We start from the raw sequence: 16,536 nt of genomic DNA on the forward strand, positions 1-16,536 counted from the left end.
AAAGTGTTTTCTGTGGAACTAATCCCTAATTCACTACGCCGCCTCTGTAGGCTAAGCTATATGTAGCTCCTCTTCTCGGGCACTATGGAGAAGACTACGAAAGAGAACCGTACAGGGTACCCGAGTCGTGCTACAAAGGTAAATAGCTTATTAGGGTGGTAAGTGTGTTTTCCCTGATTACACAAGGGCTACAGGTTTCAAACCATCTGTGGCAGTTCTTAACTGTGTTAGACAGCAAGAAGGGGGAAAACTGTCTGGAAACAGTATTTCCTGTGTGCAAGAAATAATTCCCATTTTTGGGTTTCAGTAGCTTTCTCTGGGAGAGAATAGTGCCCAGGCCTTACTGTTTTTTAAAAAGTACTAGGAATATTAATGTCTTGTACTTAAAATATGAGGATTTTCCAACTTGACTATAATGTAAGATGCTTTAAAAAGAGAGCAAATGTGTATACTCAACTTACTTCAGATACGGCTTTCAAAGGCAAGCACTGTGTTAATGTCACTCTTGGCATGCCCCTGCAGCAGTACTGAGGATCACCCTCCTTGTGGTTTTTTTCTATATAGAACCACAGACACTTTCTCATTATTTTAGATTAAAATAGGTCCTGTTAAGGTTTTGGCATAGCATAAGCAAACATTCTTTTTTAATCAAGGTGTCAATCCTTTTTTAAAGTGAACTGAACCAGAAGATTGAACAGTATCTAGGAGAAGAACAAAGTACAAACTATTGCATAGGTATCATTAGAGGCTCAAAAATGTGAGAAGATAATCCTTAGCATTTGAACTCAATTGTAGGCAAAGTATCCTAGAACAACTAAGAATTTCTTAAATATAAGCCTAAGCTACCTTCCCTTACTGTAAGCAAAAGATTAGAAGTGGATAGTGGAACCTTACTAAACACACTTGCTTTGTTCTGCTGAGTCCCATTGCAGTGCAAGGTATATAAGGATGAAGAACATTAAAGGAAGCAATGACTTTTAAAGCAGTGTATGTTTTTATAGTAAGTATTTGCTGTCTTAATACCTTTGGCTGATGTTCTTCAGATGCGTGTGAAAAAATTCTGCTAGCTATAAAGAAGTATGCTGTTGTAGGAAACTTCTTCTTGTCCATGTAGAAATTTAAGAATGTTTTCATTCATAAAACATAAGAACAGATTACTCTAACATTTCATGCTAATGTGCTTTGTGGTATTTTTCCTGCTCTACTGAATGGGGCCATAAAGGTTACAGTATGCTATTCTACAATTAAGTTATCATTTTTTTTCCTTTGAAGATTGCTAATCCCATTGGGGATGGCCCAAAACGTGTCCCTGTGTCTCAGTATTCTGCCCAGAGCCGGTTACTGAACAGTGGAGTTCCAGCACAACGTGTTCTGTGTCCTTCAAACTTTGCCCAGCGAGTTCCTGTGCAATCACAAAAATCTGCACTGTCAAACCAAAAACTGTCTAATAACCAGACAACACAGCAGCCTCGACCAAAATTTCTGGTCCAAGCGACTGCTAGGCCTCAAGTTCCAAGCAAGAACAATGAAAAACCTCAACAGACTCCAGTACCTGGTAATTCTGAAGATGATATAAGTGTATTTATACAGTTGTGACCCTTGGGATACTGCTGTGAAGCAGAGTTCAGTGCAGAAAATCTAAAGCTGATGTTGATGTGGGACAGTCCTGCAGCAGAAGTATTTGGTTGTGCCCCGAAACAGAGTAGCACCACATACTTCAGCTTAGTTGTTACTGCACTACCCTTGTTGCTAGGATTACCCATTTAGAACCGAAGTGGGTATTTAAAAAATTCCAGATGCTCACTAGTCAGTTGTGTGTTAACGTAATTGGCACTCATACATCATACTTTTTCCAGTATTCATGTTAATCTATTATATACATGAGTACTCTGTTTTTTGGGGGAAGCTTAATTTTTGAAATTCTTTTAAGAAAGCTTTTAAAATTACATTTTGATAGCACAGAGTAACTGCTACGCTGTTTTGCCAACAGTTATACCAAGTTGTTTAAAATGTCATTGAATATATCCTAAGAACTGTTTCAGATACTGCACAGAGGTTAGATTTGCTTCCATGGGAATGTTTGTGTTTGTGGGTCTGGTTCATAAAGTTGATCTACTTCTCTGTATGTAGCAAAAAATTCTGAAGCAGAAAGCACCTCTAAACAGAAAAATGAAGAGACTGGTAAAAAGAAAAATGAAGAGACTAAAAAGTAAGTCTTATGCCTAAATTGTTCCAGCTAACTGCCTCCTGTTAGTTTACATTAGGCTTGTTCTTAACTTCTAGGACTTCATGCTGCAGCTAAGCTGAACTTGAGCCCCTTGGTTGTGGAGACCAGCGGCCCTACACTTCACAGAGACAAAATGTAAAACTAGGAAAGTTTACTGTGACCTGATCATTCTTGGGAACAAGGACTTCCTGTAATCTAAAGTTTTGGCCAAATGAGTAATAGATCTGCACATGAGAGAACACTGATAGACACTGATGTAATCACAATATCTACACTTGAAAACAAAGCTGCCTCCATATGTGCAAAGGAGTGCAGTCTAAGGATGAAGTTAAGATTTGTAGTGTGGCTACCTTTAACAGTCCTGACATGCACTAGTAATACGTCTGTATTAAGTGCACTGAAACAAGCCTTGCTTGGTATACAGAGACTTTATTTTTGTAGTATGGTTATGTTACTATCTCTGCATTAACTTTAGGAAGGAAGAGTAACTTTCGAAACTTTCTTTTGACAAGTCTCAATGCCTATTTTATTCTCTTGGTACTCTCTTAAAGGCTAAAATCTATTTCAGATCACTAAGTATCTATTCAACGGGAACATTATATATTGTAAACGTAGCAGTCAAAGCCTGCACAAGTAACTAGCTCGTGTCTTTTTTTTCTCTTGCAGAAGGCAATGGTCTCTTGATGATTTTGAAATTGGTCGTCCTCTGGGGAAAGGAAAATTTGGGAATGTGTACCTGGCACGTGAAAAGCAGAGCAAATTTATTCTTGCACTGAAAGTACTCTTTAAAACACAACTTGAGGAAGCTGGTGTAGAACATCAACTACGAAGAGAAGTTGAAATACAGTCTCATCTTAGGTAAAATTTAGTAACCAGTTGTACTCTTTGCTTTGTGTTCAGATAAACAAAGTAACCTTTTATGATAACACTTGGAAAAAAAACCAACTTTATTTTTAAACACATGATGCCTTGAAATTGCTAGTTAGAATTCCTGCCATTCTGCATCGAGATTTACCTTTGTCTGTCTTGTGGTGATGTAATCTCTGGTAACAAATCTTTCTATTACCAAAAAAGCCAACAACAACAAACAAAAAACAACCCTTGTCTGCTGCTTGGATTTCTGTGGGTAACTGGTTTCTCAAGAGTCTGAACTTGTTTCTGGTATTCTGCTTCCTGGAAAATAAGCCCAACTTGCTGAAGAAATTGTTTCACAGAAAGCATTTAAAGTGTTTATGCTTAAATTCTAAAACCTGTGGCAACTGGCACCTCAAGTGATAATCTAGTCTTCTAGCTGTGAAGAAAGGTATGTTCAAGAAGATATGAATTAGCCCAACTTTTGGCAAGCAGCTTGCTAGCAGGGAGTCTAAGCTGCATCTCTGGTAAATGCCATGAAGCTCTCTTAATGGATATGTTGTCAGCTGAGGTAATACTTTCAGGATGTTGAAGCTCCTATGCTTGCTTTGAAAGGGGGGAGGCAGGAAAGGGAAATTGAAGTTGTATGGACAAATACCTTGTTTAGAAGAGCATTTAAATCTTTTTGCAGGCACCCCAACATTCTCAGATTATATGGCTACTTCCATGATGTTACAAGAGTCTACCTTATTCTAGAGTATGCACCTCGTGGAGAAGTCTACAAAGAACTTAAGAAGCTCACCAAATTTGATGAGCAAAGAACTGCTACTGTAGGTTGCTCTAGCCTTTTGTAGATTACTTGCTTTTCATATCTGGAATATATCTGCATATCTGCAGTATAAAGCCAGCTCTTCAGCTGTATTCTGTTTGAAACATTTTTTTAATGCTAGTTTGCTTGTGCACTTGTTACAAGTAGTAAGATAAATTACTGCACAGCACTGATGTTTAACATTGCTTAATACTGCAAGTGCTTGGTCACTTCAGGGAGAGCCTGGATTGCTGACTTCAAAGGTTTGAGGAATAATTGCTTCAACTCAAACTACTGATTCTATCTAGAAAATCTTATATTGTAGTCAGATAAGATAGAGCGACAGTATCTTTAAAGATCTGTTCTCTTTTTACATACAGTACATCACAGAACTAGCAGATGCCCTATCATACTGTCATTCAAAGAGTGTGATTCACCGAGACATCAAGCCAGAAAACCTGCTGCTTGGCTCAAATGGAGAATTAAAAATTGCTGACTTTGGATGGTCTGTCCATGCTCCATCTTCTAGGTGAGAATGCAATATATGTCTTATGCAGTGAAATACTTATGTAGGGGAAATGTTAGCTTTATTGTCATACTTGGAGTTGTAGAATGGAAATAAATGTGAACTTCCTAAAATACTGGGAAAAAGTTCTTTAAGAATTGGCCACTGTAGCAAAGGTCTTCATAGTCAACTGGTGTAGCAGAGAGGGAACATTATTATCTTGTTTTTTCAACTTGTGTTGCTCAAAACTTGCTGAACTTGAAACAAGTGAAGAAGGCTGGTGTACTGTTGTAGGGCAATAGTGGTCCCTGAGATGACATACCAGCACTTGTGTTCAAACATCACACTAGCAATACACTTAAGACATTTCCTTTGTTAGTCTACATTGCGCCTGGTAAAGAGACCGTATTTGATCCAGTAAGTGGGATGAAAAAAGGAAGGATAAGACTGAATGCAGTGACTGGGATACTTCAAAGCAAAAGTAGCAAACTTACCGCTGGAACTTCTTTACCAGGCATTCTGGTGGTGCTGAGTCTTCTCTCCAGCACTACCTTCTGTCTGTCTCTTACTGATTATGGCAATTATAAGATCCATTTCAAATTATTAACTTAAGACTTTTCTTCAGGAGAACAACTCTCTGTGGGACACTTGACTACCTGCCTCCTGAAATGATTGAAGGAAGAACACATGATGAAAAGGTGGATATTTGGAGCCTGGGAGTTCTGTGTTATGAATTCCAAAAAACCTTTCGAAGCAGAAACATACCAGGAAACGTACAGAGCTATTTCCAGGGTATGTACCAACATGTATTTGTACTAGCTGAACTGTGCTACCTTTGAGTTCTGTTCTCCTATTGAAGCTTAACAAATGGTTGTCATATAGAAGAGCATGTATTGTAACTAGAACTGTAGCAAGACAATCACAGAATCGCTTGGTTGGAAAAGACCTCTGAGATCATCGTGTCCAACCGTTCCTGTCTACCCACTAAACCATATCCTTAAGTACCTCGTCTCCCCGCTCTTTAATACATCCAGAGATGGTGACTCTCCCCCCCCCCTGGGCAGCCTGTTCCAGCCTCTGACGACCCTCTCAGTAAAGAACTTCATCCTTATCTCTAACCTGAATCTCCCTTGGCACAGCTTGGTGCTGTTTCCCCTTGTTCTATCCTCCATCACCTGGGAGAAGAGACCAGCACCCACCTCTCTACAACCTCCCTTGAGGTAGTTGTAGGTGGTGATGAGGTCTCCCCTCAGCCTTCTCTTCTCCAGGCTAAACAACCCCAGTTCCCTCAGCCGCTCCTCGTAAGGCTTGTTCTCCAGACTCCTCACAATGATATGCATAAAACTAGATTCCTAAAACTGGTCAGTCATCCAGTAGAATAACTATAAAAGACATTAAGAATACCTTGCCTTGGTTTTACTTTGTTTCTGCCTGCATATGAACTCCTACCTATCTCATAAAGCAACTAATCTTTTCCACATCTTCCCTCTTCTAATTTATAACGTGATTATTTAGCATTCAAGGTGTTACTACAAATACCTAAGTTTAACTTTTCCTGCTGCATGCCCTACAAAGGTTCCAGCAAACCAATCCTGTTTGAAGTATGTTGAAAAATACAGTAGCTGAACTTGTACAAGCAGTGAGAATCTTGTTTTCTTCAGGACTATGGTGAAATTACTTAATCTAACCTTGATAGGCATAAGGTGCATAGTCCACAAGGCTGATCACAGCTTTTCTTTCTAGATGTACCTTGGAGAGTGGAGCTCTCTGTCTAGTTTGGTTATTGCCTAAGAATTTTTGCATCATCTTTAGTGTTCTTCCTTTTCCTTAGGTGGAATTCAGGTTTCCTCCATTTGTAACAGAAGGTGCTAGGGATTTAATTTCAAAGCTTCTGAAGCATAACCCATTGTATCGACTGCCCCTGAAGGATGTACTACTTCATCCCTGGATTACAGCAAACTCTACAAAGTCACCCAACAGCAGAAAGAGTGATGTTGCTGCCTCATCAAAAACGCAGTCTTAGCAGGGGTAACCTCATGGGATCAACAAGAGGAGTCTTCAACTGTGACTACTGTAATGCTTACGATAGGAAAAGCAGGTCTTGGAATCCAATGGCAATCAGAGTGCAAATCATTGGGTTGGCTGTCATCTTAAACTCTAATTGCAATGTAAAACTATTTTACTTTTAGTTGGAGGTTGTGGAATAGCTAATATACTTGAAATCCAGTTTCATGTGGGCCAGGCTTGTTGATGTAAGTATTAAGCTGTTCAAGGCTCTTATGATGTGGTCTGGCCTAGTAATGGTTCATTGTTCCAACAACAAGAAGTTTGTGTTTCTAGCTTATTGAACAGTGCAATATTCCAGAGATACCTGTCTCCTAACGTATTGGGCTGCTAAAGGTATCAGAACTGTGGTGTAATCTGAAACTGAGATGAATGCATTGCTCTAAGTGTCCCAAAAATGATGTGTGCATTATCTTTGTCTCTATTTTGTCTTATGTGAGCACTCAACTCTTTAAATAAAGACTTGTTATATACTGCCACCAGCATGGTCATGTTCCTTATGGCATTTATCACTTCCACTGGCTGTTTCTAACCACTTGTCTTTACCATCAGCACAACTGGACTCCTCATCCAGGATCACAAAATAAGTTTACTTCCCACCTCTGTCAAAAAAAGAAGCTGGTATAAAATTCCTGCTCAAAGTGCTGGTACCATGATGTAATTGTAAAATAGCAAGTGACCACATCTACAACACAGGATTATAAGATCAGTTGCTATTTACCTTCTGGGTTTTCTACAACCATTGAAACCTAGGCCTCCTTCTTACTTTTTTTTTTAAAATGCAGTTATTTAAGGACAACAGGGTCTGAAAGCATTTCTAAGAGAAAGGTGTGGAATGCATTGTTTTCAAAGGGGATATGAATCAGGAACAAATATTGGCATTGGTGGTGTAAGATGTTATTTCCTAAAATGTAGCAGGGGTCGGGCCACTCACCAAGAAAACAAAAGCTATTTTTCCAGTAAAGCACTTCAAGCAAACTAAGAGAAAACAATTTATTGTATTGTCATGGTAAGACTTGAAGGTCATAACTATTTTACAAATGGTTTTAAAAAACAATCCTTTTACAAGCAAGGATTCTAGAATTCAAAATATATTCTCAAATTAATTTAAAATATACTTTGCAAAAAACTTCACCTAAACAAATTGCCAGTAGTTTATACAACCATGTTTATCTTAATAATCTGAATTCTGGTCATAATTTAAATGAAGCTGTTTCTTTACTGCAAGAACATATCTAGTTAGTGCTGGTGACTTAGTAACTTTCAGGTGCATTTGCTTTAAATTATTCCTGCCTTACAGAAACCTTTTTGAAAAAGGAAAACCTTGAATATTCTTTTTATATCAACTTTAAGACAAAACATGCTTATCAGAAATGACTGATTATTCTGCCTTGTGATTATTCTGGAATTCTTTTGTTTATCCGTGGTAACAGAACTTTGCCCTAAACTTGATAGAGAGGGCAGAAAAACTGCAGACAGGCTTTTCTGTGGGGAAAAAAATACATGCTAATAAAAGTTACTCTTAAGAAACACTAACTGCCCACTTGAAATTTAAAAGACTCACTCCAGCTGTTGCAGAGTGCAGGATGTCATAGAAAGCTACAGTGGTGTTGGTTTTGTGTTGTCACAGTATGGTAACCCTTCAACTGCTGCAGAGATAGTGTTGAGTGTTTGATAGGTAAAAACTGCACTAAGCCTCTCATCCACATAACAGGTATAATAATCACACAGATTAGTCAAGGGGAAAGGCAGAGCTTCCTTGAGGGACAAGCTGATTTGAAACTCATGCTCCAATTGGAGCTGGCTCAGAGACCAGCAAGCTGTCCAAGTACCATGGACAAGATGCCAGCTTCAGCAGAGATACTGCAAAGCAAGCATGAAATGGAAAGCCCAGTCCATTTCTTTTTGAATAAGCAGCTAGTCAAAATGAACTTGACAGCCATTCCTCCTGCACACATGGGTACATGAAGCAGCGGAGCACTGACTCCTCATTTAACAAGCGAAGCCAAGCAGCTGTGCATGACTTAAGCTCTGTTAGTCACAGAGCTCCCAGCTCCCATGGAAGCAGGCCATGCCAGCCACAAGGCTGATTCTCAGTATCTCCTGCTCCTAAGGCTGGTATTTTGAGCAGCGTTTATGTAAAGCATCTTTACATATATGCCATGTATGGCTATGTCTGTATACATCAAGCCTCTAGGATATGTACCCACTCACTGCTGCAACTGTTTTCATCTTAAGGCACAGCCCCACTAAGATGGAGCCCTTGCCAAGGAGTTGTTTTCAGGTGGCTCTCTACTCTCTACTACCAGCTTGCTTTTGCAGGGTAGAGGAAGTAAACTACATTTCTTCCAGTTTTCCCCAGCTTGGAGAAAACCTCTGATTAACCAAGGAGTGGTAATAACAACAAGGATACATCTGGCTGATATCTTCCTAGAACACAAACTCTGCTTGCTCATTGGTGAGCCTGAGGCTCCTCAGAGCATCCAGCCAGCCTATGGCTTGGACCTTCTGAATGAGAAAGGAGTTAGGGTGCAATTTAATGTTCTGGCTGAGTGGAGCTGAAATTATTCCCTCAGCCAATTCTCATCCTGACCGCTTGATTCCTTCTTCTCAATTCACTAAAGTTCAGAAATCTAATCACCAGGGTAATTTCCTGCTATTTTACTTTAAGCAGATTCCTGTACGAACAGATCTGTGTCAGAGCCACCTTGGGTTAAGTGTAAGCACAAAGATAGAGAAAGACAATGTAAAAAGAGCAGCCCTGGAAGGAGGAACAGGTCCAAATGACTGATAGATCTGGCTCGAGCTATCTCACAAAAGCACAGTCCTAAGTCTGAAACCTAGGTTTACCACAATGTTACACTGACTCCCTAGTTTTGGGATCCAATCTTTAGGTTAACTGAACGGTGGTATGTGAATTTATGCATGTGAATCTACACTGTAATAGGAATAGTGTCCAAATAAGGAAATGAAAAGCGCCTCTAACTGGCACATTCAACAGTCAGACAAAAAAAACCAGTCTCTTTTCAGAAGCTATGAATTGTAATGTCTGGACTTCAGGTGCAGATCTGAGTTTCATCCACAGGAGCAGAAAGCTGCTAGGGTTAGCTTTCAGATAAAAATGTGTCTCCAGTGCAAAGCCACATCTCAAAACATTAAAAATCCACAGATACCTTGCCTCTGACTTGATGATCTTTGGAATGTGTTCACATAGGAGGTAATTCTGGTTACACTGATTTCTGCAGACTCAGGATTCCTTCTGAGTCCACAGGCATAAAAAAAAAAATAAGAAAAAGGACTTTAGTAAGGCCAGTTCCTAGCTTATAAAGAAAGCACTTTTTCAAACAATAAAATCTTGAAACATGGAAGCACCACAAAGGAGCTGTAGTTTTAGAACAGTGCATCACCTATTCTGGCTAAAACATTTAACACTGTGCAATGATTAATCATACAGGTACTCCCACTTACGTTAGTTCAGCATGCGTGTTGTATTGCAAGACTGTGATCATTATATATGCCTTTTGTAACAAAAGAAACAGCCACCTACCACCTTAGATTCCAATATATACACTTACCAAAAGAACTATTCATATAGTAGGATATTGGTTATTCCACAGACTATTAGGAAGAGAATCTTACTCTGTTTCCTAACTGCACAGTAATAAACTAATGCTGCCACAATTTTGACAAGAAAAAAATTAAGGCCCAAAAAGCTATGTTATAAAAGACCCAGAAGTGTGTGTTCTAAAGAGACTGCTCATAGTCAAGCATTTATATTACCACTTGCAGTGGAAGACAGATACTATTTTATCAGATTTTTCTAAAGAGGTGGCAAGAGGGAAAGGAGATAAGGACAGCACTTTTCACAGTGTAACATTTACCTGAAAGAACAAGAAAGAAATGCAAACGGAAGTGAGCATTAACATGAATCCAAATAAGTCTTCTAAAGAAATTTAGCACTCTGAAAAGTTACATGGATATAGAGCACTTAAACAACAGTCAAAACCTGTAAGAAATCATCATGGATTTGGCGCAGGAGGTTTGAAGAAACCAATCTTCCGGCAGTATCGGACAATCAATGGCACAGAAATGACAGTAATGCTGATTCGTACTGGAGCAAACAGCTTGTGAACAGCGTATGCCAACACAAACGTGCTTGTACCAGCAGCCATTTTAGACTGCAACGATGATTCACTGAAACCGAGCTTGAAGAGAACTGCAGTCATATCCACACCACTGGGGAAAAAGAAAACAAGATTTTTTTAGTTGTAGTTTACTTTCAAGTTGCATGCTAAAGAATAGAAATGAAAGGTGCTATTTTATTCAGGGAATTTAACATGGCATTCTTCCAACTCTGGAATTTGTGTTTAAATCTAGATGTTGTTAAATACATAATTTACTATATAATAATAAAATAAATTTATTTATTTATTTCAGCAGTAACAGCTCAAGTTACTTCTGTAGCAGCAACACATGCAATATTTTCAGATGCGTATTTTTTTTCCTAAATTGGCAAGTTCACCGTGAAGTCAAATACGTTCTTAGTTTTATAACTGTACAGCTGCAGCATGTGCATGGAGAATACTCCTGCAGCCTCATGCTCAACCTTCTGATAAAATAATATCTATTTCTCTACTTCTGAATTTTTTAAAAAGTTAGAAATTTGTGTTGGAGATCAATCTTCCCCAAATTTACAATACAGTCTATTCCGTGTCTTGATGAAATTTATCACATAAATATAGATCTACCCAAACTAAATAAGGTTGAGCCTGTTCTTGGGCTTAGACTGTTCTTACAGAGGAATACAAAGTTGTTAAAATGATAAGTAACTTATCTAAAATCTAGCAAGTGAAGGAAGTATTACTGATCTCAAATAAGCATTAGCCACCAGATTAATTAATATTTTAGTTCTCTATAGACATAGCAACTTTCATCAAGGTTCCTATGTTTGGAGTAATTACCCAGAAGAAGTTGTAACTGTAACTTTTCCCCCTTTACTCACCAGTACAATATCTTGTAACTAGGAGTTAAATCACATCCGAAGGAAAAAAAAATTGTCACCCTATGTCACAAAAATCGGGCATTCCCATAATTCCCCTGAAGTCAAGAGTAAGCTGCAGGGAATGTTTTGAGAAACAATGCGTTTCCCCGTTTCCTCAGTTGAAATACCTCAGGCTCAACAGACATCTCCACAGCTGATGCATTCCCACCAGAAGCTACATCCACAATTTCCCACCTGACTCCTACACAGTTATCTAGTATTTTCTTTTTTAATCTAATCTTGTTTTAGTAGCTGTTGCTTTCTGCAGTTTCAATTGCAGAAACTGAGTTCAACACCCAGAAAAATAAATTTATCTCTAAGCTCCAGCACTTTTGGATGGCTCTATCTGTACAGACCATACTACTGTTTGAGAACAAAAGATATCTCTGCAGAACAAGAATAAATTCTCTCATCTGGCTAGTTATTTTGTTGCAGTCTCTGCTTTTTTCATCTGCCCACCATGTACCGTGAACCTATGCAGAAAGACCATATACATCCATCTTCTCTCATGCCTGATGGGAGATTAAATCCATCTATGGATCCATCCATGCTCAAAAATTCAGAAGATTGCTCTGTGTATCGAACAGGCATCTAGTACATGTCTCCTTCCAGAAATAAGCACAATGGTAAGATATTTTTCTTGGCTAAACCATTACCTAGAGGCTACAGACAACAGTACAAACATCACCTTGACACGGCCAGGTAGAAGATTCCTAGAGATACTAATGAAATTCCAACGTGGAATGAAACCCCTACAGCACCATATTCTTTAAAAACTTGTTTCAGTTGCTGGGACTTGTTGAGTTTCTTGTTTTCATCACTGGGGTCCATGGCTGCCTTTTCGGGGGATACAGCTGCATCCTGAAGAGAAAACAATTTAAAGTATTTATTAGCATTAAGCACAATATTATATTCTAGTCAGTTGAACCAATCTGAAATAACGAATAAAGTGGCTTACAGTGCTGTTCAGAAGGCTTTGGGAAAGACAGTAACACACTTTTGCTCTTTCACATCAGGATAGCAGATGCCTGTGGCAGAGCCCATGCAAATGCCCTTTTCCCAACTATTCATACCAAAGGGATGCACTGAGCTGGGTGCAAGTTCTTACACAAGGCAAGTTTCATAATTGAAAAGAGTTACTATAGTCCCGGACTTCCACTGGATCCAAATGTGTGCCAAGGCACACCTACACAGTTGCTTGAGAGATTACTGAGGTGCCAAAAAGATCTTTGCCTACACCCACTGCTCAGCTTTGTACAGTGAATTCTTGTTACACAGCTTTTTGTTCAAGGGCTATGCAGCTGATGGCATTGGGAACCTACACAGTACCAGACTGATGCTGGCTTAGTAACAACTTACTGATAGAAGAGATCCAACATTTAAGGTCCTACATATCACCCTCTATAGATCAGCTGAAAAAAGGAAGGATCAGGGAACTGCTACTGTAAAGCAACAAGAAATACTGCTCTTGCCATGCAGACAACAGCTACATGGACATGCCAGTGTCAGTGTAAATTTCCTAACTTCACTGCAAATGTTTGCTTTTTATCTGGGTAAATTTAAAGCTCAGAACTTCATGCTGAAATATACCCCAAAGCAATCTGATAGTGCAATGCAGGCAAAGAAGGGAACATACACCACTAGTATTAAGACAGCCCTTGGACACCTTCTCATACTTGCCATAGAAGAAATAATAACAGGAGAAAGAAAACATTTACACAAAGACCTCAGGGTTTTTTTCTAATTAGTGAGCAGTTGTCAGGAAAGATTAGAAGAGTAATTTCTTTTCAGCTGAATTCAGCAGCAGTTGTGACAATGAGAGCCACGCTAAAGGCCACTGCAGCCCACAGGACAGGTACAGCTACTGAGTGCCTGGCACCACTCTCTCCTACTGTGGATTGGTTTCAAGGCATACAAATTAGAAGAAAAATATTTTTGATTAATCCCTGGACTTGGTGAGATTTTAAGTTAGGATACAAGGCAGGCTCCTCTTAGGATATTCATGGTAGGATGAACTCACTTTAATCAGTGATTTTAATCTTGCCCCCGCCCCCAAATTAAAAAAACCCCACAACCTGTTTGCTGCTGCTTTTCTCTTTTAAATCGTGACTTGTGTTACTTTGTATTTCATTTTGACATGAAATCATGCTCATCCATAAATATGTATTTAGGGAATTGTGTAGCTCAACGTATTCTGATTCTCGTATTTTTAAAGTTTTCAAACATAATGGCTGATGTTAGGTTGTTGGGTTTTGTTTTTTGGCTCGTGAGCCAAAGCAATGTTTAAACAGAAACTGAAACTGCACCAAGAAAGAAAAATGTCAAGTTGAAAAAACCCCCACCAACTTTTATTGCTTAAGCCAAGCAGTTGCAATACTAAAGGATAAATGAGGAAAAATGTTCAAATACATATTTTTAAAATTATTTTAGTCAAAAGAATGGACTCATAGTTAGATAATCTAATTACTTTCAGCCACTGGAAGTAATTAGATTTCCTGCATGACTGTACTACGTGTCTGCTGCTTCACCGTGTTTCAGAACTCATTCTCTTACTCTTCAGTGTTATTATAGGGAAGTAGGGTGGGGGGAAAGGAGGGAAGAATGCTGTTTCAACTCCCAGTCTGGAAAATTTAAATACAGAGTTAGCGAATGGAACTAGTTGAATAAACTGAACGAAATACCTTCTGCTAAAAGCTGTCCTAATAATCCAATCAACATCACATGCTTAGTCAAGAATAGCAAATTATTCAAAAGTGTGATTTTCATAAAAGGCAATATGGTTTCAATGATATCTTAAGATTTAATAGCTTGTAGTGAATTTTCACACAAAGATGATAATTGCCTGTTTAAGGAGCCAAACATGAAGATTTTCTTCTGATAGCTGCCCTGAAAACAGACACTGGCAATTTACAGAGATGCATAAGCCTCAGAAGAACTCTGGGTCTTACAGCCACGCTTGCAATATCAAAGGACTGAAAAATAACTCGTTCTCATAGTTCAAGCACATTTCTATTTACTCAGACTCACAAGACAGGCAATTTCTGAATGGTATTGAAGCAAGATATTAAAAAAGTACCACTTCAGCAGACATTATTTGGACTACCCAGTATGGTCACGTCCTAAATAATGTACAACTTGGCGAGGAAAGGTACCTATTTTCTGTGTAATTCTGCTGTTGTATTTCTGCTAGAAAGCCAATTTTATTCCTATCGTTTAGACAAAAAATTCAGCTTCAGGACGAACTAAGGCATACAAACAAATCTGAAACATGTTAGGCTTTGTAATCAGGCTCCAGAAATTAACCTGAAAATTGATCTGTAGAAATTAAGCTGTAAGTGAGGCTTCGTATGGAAAGCTCGCATTCACAATCTTGGCACAAGCAGGTGTAAAGCAGGTCCCTGTCTCCTACAGAAAGCCAACATAAACATGATTTAGTAATCTACTGCAGCGTAAACACCAGTGATGTGTAAGGCCTTCATTTGCTTTTCTCTGTGAGTCAATTCAAATTAATGGTACAAAATCATACAAATCCATCCAAAATTTTCCTTCCCACCTCCAAAACCCGAACCGAACGTTGAAAGCACGGTGAAACATAATTAACCGGGCGCACGTTCGCACTGCCAGGGGCTGAAACCCACTGTCCCCCACCAAGCCATCTCCCTCCGGAGGCGGGCCCTGAGGCCGCGCTGCCCCTCACACAGCGCAGTACCCCACGGCGGGGACTCCCAGACACCCCCCTCCCCGCCCACCTACTTTAGCGGAGGTGCCGGCTGCGGATCGCAGCGTCACGACGGGCGGCGAGGGACTGACACCAACCCGGCCGAGGCGGGGACCGCAACCCAAGGGGCCCAAGACAGCGGCAAAAGGCGGGGGGCTGCGCGGCACCGCCGGCGGCCGCAACGGGCCCAGGCGCACCAGGCGGTACATAGCAACGGCGCGGCCACAGCGCAGCCCCGACTCTGCGCGCCGAGCGGGGCGGGAGACCAGACCTGACAAGACGAACACCCACCCCGCCCTACGGCGGCCGCCCTAACAGGGCGGGCTGGCGCTTATTTGAGGGAGGGCGCTCAAATCGTGTCGCGCTGAGTGGAGTGCGGGTACTGTGCACTTTCGGTGTGAGGGGAAAAAGTCTCTAAGAGCGGTGTGTTGCCGTTTGGGATATTGTGAAGCAGTCCCCTGGCTTGTCCTGGCTGGCTGAAGCCCCGCCAGCGCCCTTCTGGAGGAAGCTGTGGGGGGGTGGTCGCAGTGGCCTGCCAGGGAGCTGGTTAGGCGGGATAGTTCTCTGTTCAGTCTCCTCGGCGGTTCAGGCCTGTGAGCGGGGAGGGGAGGCAGTGCCTGCTGTTTTTCAGAGCGCTCCCGAAGTCATTAGAGTGGTGGTTGAAGTGCTGCTGCAGTTCTGGTGCTCACAGTGCAGGCAGTTTATTTTATTACTGACTTTATCTCGAACAGCTCTAGTAATTTGCCATGACTTCGTGGTACAAAACAGTACAGGGTAGAGCTTTTTCAGTCCCAAGGGATTCATAGTGTCTCTTCCAACAAACACTGCAATGGTATTGCATTTATAGCCTCTTCATTAAAACAGCAACGGGAAAAGTAGGATTTAAAAATACCACTGAAGTATAACATCACCGTGGGAGATTCCCAGTGCCCTGGGAAGCTCTATCTCAAACCGTAGGGCTTTGGTTGATGGGAAAGATCTGCCCACACTGGGTAATTATCAGGATCAGCGTGTAACTGGTGATTTCCAAATCTTTTGTGGTGTTTCAGCCATTCAATGTTAATGCTGCCGAACACAGTTTAATATCTGCAAGTTGACCACTACCCTGCACAATGCCAAGGCTTCTCATAACTGCAGTTGTTGCAGCTTTCTGAAATGGTGGCTCCTTGCCATCGCAGACAAGGCCGTTCACTGCAAGGGGAGGGTAAATATTGCATAACTCAGTGTACTGAAACAATGCATCTGAATGCTGAGCTCCGGAAATAAAATACTTGTCTTTTCCTAGTTGCTAAGCCTTTCCTCTTCAGGCACGTTGTTGTCT

General features: G+C 40.3%; 2 protein-coding genes across 2 annotated transcripts; one reads left to right on the forward strand and one right to left on the reverse strand.

Moving 5' to 3' along the window:
- The first annotated feature begins 84 nt into the window (after window positions 1–84).
- LOC104536554 (aurora kinase A-like) lies at window positions 85–6,597 on the forward strand. The gene is given in 9 exon segments (XM_010179207.1): window positions 85–138; window positions 1,273–1,555; window positions 2,131–2,209; window positions 2,894–3,085; window positions 3,771–3,909; window positions 4,268–4,416; window positions 5,018–5,128; window positions 5,130–5,184; window positions 6,224–6,597. Coding segments are annotated over 9 exon segments (1,254 nt in total). The 3' UTR covers window positions 6,416–6,597.
- A 3,878-nt stretch (window positions 6,598–10,475) lies between these two features.
- FAM210B (family with sequence similarity 210, member B) lies at window positions 10,476–15,424 on the reverse strand. Its single transcript, XM_010179208.1, has 3 exons — window positions 15,251–15,424; window positions 12,186–12,358; window positions 10,476–10,692 (listed from the first exon to the last, which is right to left on the reverse strand). The coding sequence occupies exons 1-3, from the start codon at window positions 15,422–15,424 to the stop codon at window positions 10,476–10,478; spliced, it is 564 nt and encodes a 187-aa protein (XP_010177510.1).
- Between the last annotated feature and the right edge of the window lie 1,112 nt (window positions 15,425–16,536).

This window comes from Mesitornis unicolor, unplaced genomic scaffold (genome assembly GCF_000695765.1).
Source record: "Mesitornis unicolor isolate BGI_N332 unplaced genomic scaffold, ASM69576v1 scaffold27552, whole genome shotgun sequence".
Lineage (NCBI taxonomy): Eukaryota > Metazoa > Chordata > Aves > Mesitornithiformes > Mesitornithidae > Mesitornis > Mesitornis unicolor.

What these genes read in the sequence shown, in the direction of transcription:
- FAM210B (XM_010179208.1), bottom strand. Translation starts at nt 15,424, where the DNA reads ATGTACCGCCTGGTGCGCCTGGGCCCGTTGCGGCCGCCGGCGGTGCCG. An exon ending in CAGCCGGCACCTCCGCTAAA is followed by an intron (nt 12,359 to 15,250) that starts GTAGGTGGGCGG and finishes TTTTCTCTTCAG; the next exon opens with GATGCAGCTGTATCCCCCGA. An exon ending in TTCTACCTGGCCGTGTCAAG is followed by an intron (nt 10,693 to 12,185) that starts GTGATGTTTGTA and finishes CTTTTTCCCCAG; the next exon opens with TGGTGTGGATATGACTGCAG.